This window comes from Mustela lutreola, chromosome 2, assembly GCF_030435805.1.
Source record: "Mustela lutreola isolate mMusLut2 chromosome 2, mMusLut2.pri, whole genome shotgun sequence".
NCBI classification, from domain to species: domain Eukaryota; kingdom Metazoa; phylum Chordata; class Mammalia; order Carnivora; family Mustelidae; genus Mustela; species Mustela lutreola.
In genome coordinates, this window is record NC_081291.1 from 11,622,347 (window position 1) to 11,626,242 (window position 3,896).

The 3,896-nt window shown below is 39.5% G+C and overlaps 1 protein-coding gene across 1 annotated transcript; it reads left to right on the forward strand.

The window, feature by feature from the left end:
• The first annotated feature begins 2,380 nt into the window (after window positions 1-2,380).
• LOC131823126 (olfactory receptor-like protein OLF4) lies at window positions 2,381-3,325 on the forward strand. Its single transcript, XM_059159101.1, has one exon. It carries the CDS (start codon window positions 2,387-2,389, stop codon window positions 3,323-3,325), a length of 939 nt encoding a protein of 312 aa, XP_059015084.1. The 5' UTR covers window positions 2,381-2,386.
• Window positions 3,326-3,896: the final 571 nt, after the last annotated feature.

Sequence of the window (3,896 nt, forward strand, 5' to 3'; positions counted from 1 at the left end):
TTATTTGTCTTTCTCTGACTAGCTTATTTCACTTTATATATATATTCCAACTCCATCATGTAATTACAAATGGCAAGATTTGATTCTTTAATGGCTGAGTTATATTGAATTGTGTATGTACACCACAACTTCTTTAACTATTCATCTGTTGATGGACATCTGGTCTCTTCCCATAGTTTAGCTATTGTGGACATTGCTGCAATAAACATTGAGGAGGGTCACCTGAGTGGCTCAGTCAGTTAAGCATCTGCCTTCAGCTCAGGTAACAATCCCAGGGTTCCGGGACTGAGTCCACCACCAGGCTCTTTGCTCAGTGGAGAGCCTGCTTCTCCCTCTGTCTCTGCTCATACCCTTGTATACACTCTTTCTTAGACAAATAAGTAAAATCTTTTTTAAAAAATTGAAGTACATGTGACCTTCAAATCACCGTGTTTTTACTGTTTGGATAAATACCTAGCAGTGCAATTGAGGGGTCATAGGGTAACTCTGTTTTTAACTTATTGAGGAAACTCCATACTGTTTTCCAGAGTGGTTCCATCAGTTTGCATTCCAACCAAAAGCGTAAGCGTAAGAGTGTTCCCCTTTCTCCACATCTAAGCCAACATCTGCTGTTTCCTGAGTTGTTTATTTTAGCAATTCTGATTGTTTGAGGTGGTATCACCGTGGTTTTGATTTTTAATTTCCTGATGGTGAGTGATATTCATAATTTTTTCCATGTGTCTCTTAGCTGTTTACAGTTGCACCAAAAAACAACAACAACAAGATATCTAGGAAGAAACCTAACCAAAGAGGCAAAAAGATCTGTATTCTGAAAACTGTAGAACACTTGTGACAGATTTGAAGAAGGCACAAATAAATGTAAAAACATTCCATGCTCGTGCATTGGAAGGAAAAATATTATTAAAATGTCTATGCTTCCCAAAGCAATCTACATATTCCATGTAATCCTTATCAAAATACCACCAACATTTTTTACATAGCAGGAACAATCTAAAATTTGTAGGAAACCAGAAAAGACTCTAAATGTTGAGCACAATTTTTTATGGTTCTTTACACACAGGTCAGGAAATCACCATTACAAAATGGAGCCACACGATGATTTGTCCCTGGGAAGCTATGAAAAGGAAGTTCTGTGTCCTATTTCTATATTCCTTATTGCAAGGGTTATATGACTGTGTATGCATTTGTATTCTAAACAATGTGTTGGAGTGGGTGACAGGGACAAAGAGTAACACACACCAGGAAGACACAGTGTATTATCTTGTGTACATGTGACAATGTGTGTGTGTGTGCATATGCACATTCCTCTGGGCAACTTGATGAGTGTGAGCAGTCCTCAGAGCAGAGATACACAAGCTCTCTTTCAATGAGACCCTTATAGTACACAGGCCAAACTTAAATATCAGATGATACTAAGGAGGGGTGTCAATGGACAGGAGCTTACTGGAACAAAATCATAAAATGCAATATTTTGGACCATCAACTCTCTGTGACTTGAATTTTAAGCAGCTATGAGTCCACATGATTCTATGAAATTCATTACCACCAATTCTCATCACTTCCCTACATACTGGCTTCCTTCTGAGCCTTGAGTTCTGACAGAAGCACTTAGTAGGGCCTTTGAACCATCTGTTCGAAGAACAGAACAGAACCACCTGGTCTGTCAGGAAGACCTCCTCTCTTCCATCCTCTCTTCCATGAGGTATTTATTCAAATGCCACCCTCTAAGCCAATATTTTTGTTTGTTTTTTGTTTTTTGTTTTTTTATTAGGTAGAGAGGCAGAGAGAGAGGAGGAAGCAGGCTCTCCATGGAGCAGAGATCCCGATGTGGGGCTTGATCCCAGGACCCTGGGATCATGACCTGAGCTGAAGGCAGAGACTTTAACCCACTGAGCCACCCAGGTGCCCCCTCCAAGCCAATCTTGAACTGAACACCCAACATAACACCCCATGCACTGTCTTAACCTGCTCCATTTTCTTTAGAGCATCTGTCCCTGTCTCATGATTATTTAATTTTTATATCTGCTTCTATCGTTTAACCATCATTGAATTTTAGTGACTTTTGCTATTCAACACCCACTACTTTATGACTAGAATTCCCAAAACATGGTCGGCATTCAATATATTTCTCAAATGCATGAAATAATTTCTTACTAAAACTGTATAATACCTGACCTTTTGGGGAATATCTGATGTTGCAATGAAAATTCCTAATAAGAGAGGAATCAGAATCCTCTCAAGGAGCTGAAATCTATTCACATAATATTGCAATAAGATTTCATAACTGGAAAATATAAATTGTTGCATTTCCACAATGTGAGCAATGACCATTTTTGTGAAAATTAGTCATGTTATTTTCCTTTGTGCTGGTAGTTCACTCCACCACATGGACCAAGGAAACAATACAGGAATTTCAGAGTTTGAGCTTCTGGGATTTTCAGAGGAACCAGAACTGCAGCCAATCATATTTGGATTTTTCTTTTCCATGTACCTGATCACGCTGTTTGGAAACCTGCTCATCATCCTGGCTGTCAGCTCTCATTCTCACCTTCACACCCCCATGTACTTCTTCCTCACCAACTTATCCTTTGTAGATATCTGCTTCACCTCCACCACAGTACCGAAGATGCTATGGAACATCCAGATTCAGAGCAAAGTCATAACCTATGCAGGCTGCATCACACAGATGTATTTTTTCATACTGTTTACAGGGCTAGACATCTTTCTCCTGACTGTGATGGCTTATGACCGCTTTGTGGCCATCTGTCACCCGCTACACTACACAGTCATCATGAACCCCTGGCTTTGTGGACTGCTGGTTCTCATGTCCTGGATTCTGAGTGCCTCGCATTCCTTGTTACAAACCTCTATGGTGTTGCAGCTGTCCTTCTGCACAGTCTTGGAAATCCCCCACTTTTTCTGTGAAATCAATCAGATAATCCAACTTTCATGTTCTGACACCTTTCTCAATAACATGGTGATATATTTTGCAGCTATGTTGTTGGCTGGTGGTCCCTTCATTGGTATCCTTTACTCTTACTCTAAGATAGTTTCCTCCATACGTGGGATCTCATCATCTCAGGGCAAGCATAAAGCATTTTCCACCTGTGCATCTCACCTCTCTGTTGTCTCTTTGTTTTATTGTACAAGCCTAGGAGTATACCTTAGCTCTGCTGCTACCCAGAGTTCCCACTCAAGTGCAGTAGCCTCAGTGATGTACACTGTAGTCACACCCATGCTGAATCCCTTCATCTATAGCCTTAGAAACAAAGACATAAAGAAGGCTCTGATAAGATTCTGTGGGATGGCTGCTCTAAAACCATGAGTCGTCATGGGGCTTAGGAAGTGCCCACAATTGCAGGGCCCAAAATTTGAACAAAATAAAAGTCCTTAGCAACAGCAATAAGACAACAAAGAGAAATGAAAGGTATTCAAATTGACAATGAAGAAGTCAAACTTTCTCTCTTTGCAGATGACATGATACTTTATATGGGAAACTCAAAAGACTCCACCCCTAAACTACTAGAATTCATACAGCAATTAGGTAATGTGGCAGGATACAAAAGAAATGTACATAAATCAGTTGCTTTCTTATACACTAACAATGAAAATACAGAAAGGGAAATTAGAGAATTGATTGCAGTTAATATAGCACCAAGAACTATAAGATACCTGGAAATAGACCTAACCAAAGAGGTAAAGGATCTGTACTTGAGGACCTACAGAACACTCATGAAAGAAATTGAAGAAGACACAAAAAGATGGAAGACCATTCCATGCTCATGGATCTAAAGAATAAACATTGTTAAAATGTCTATACTACCTAGAGTAATCTATACTTTCAATGCCATTCCAATCAAAATTCCACAGTATTTTTCAAAAAGCTGGAGCAAAAA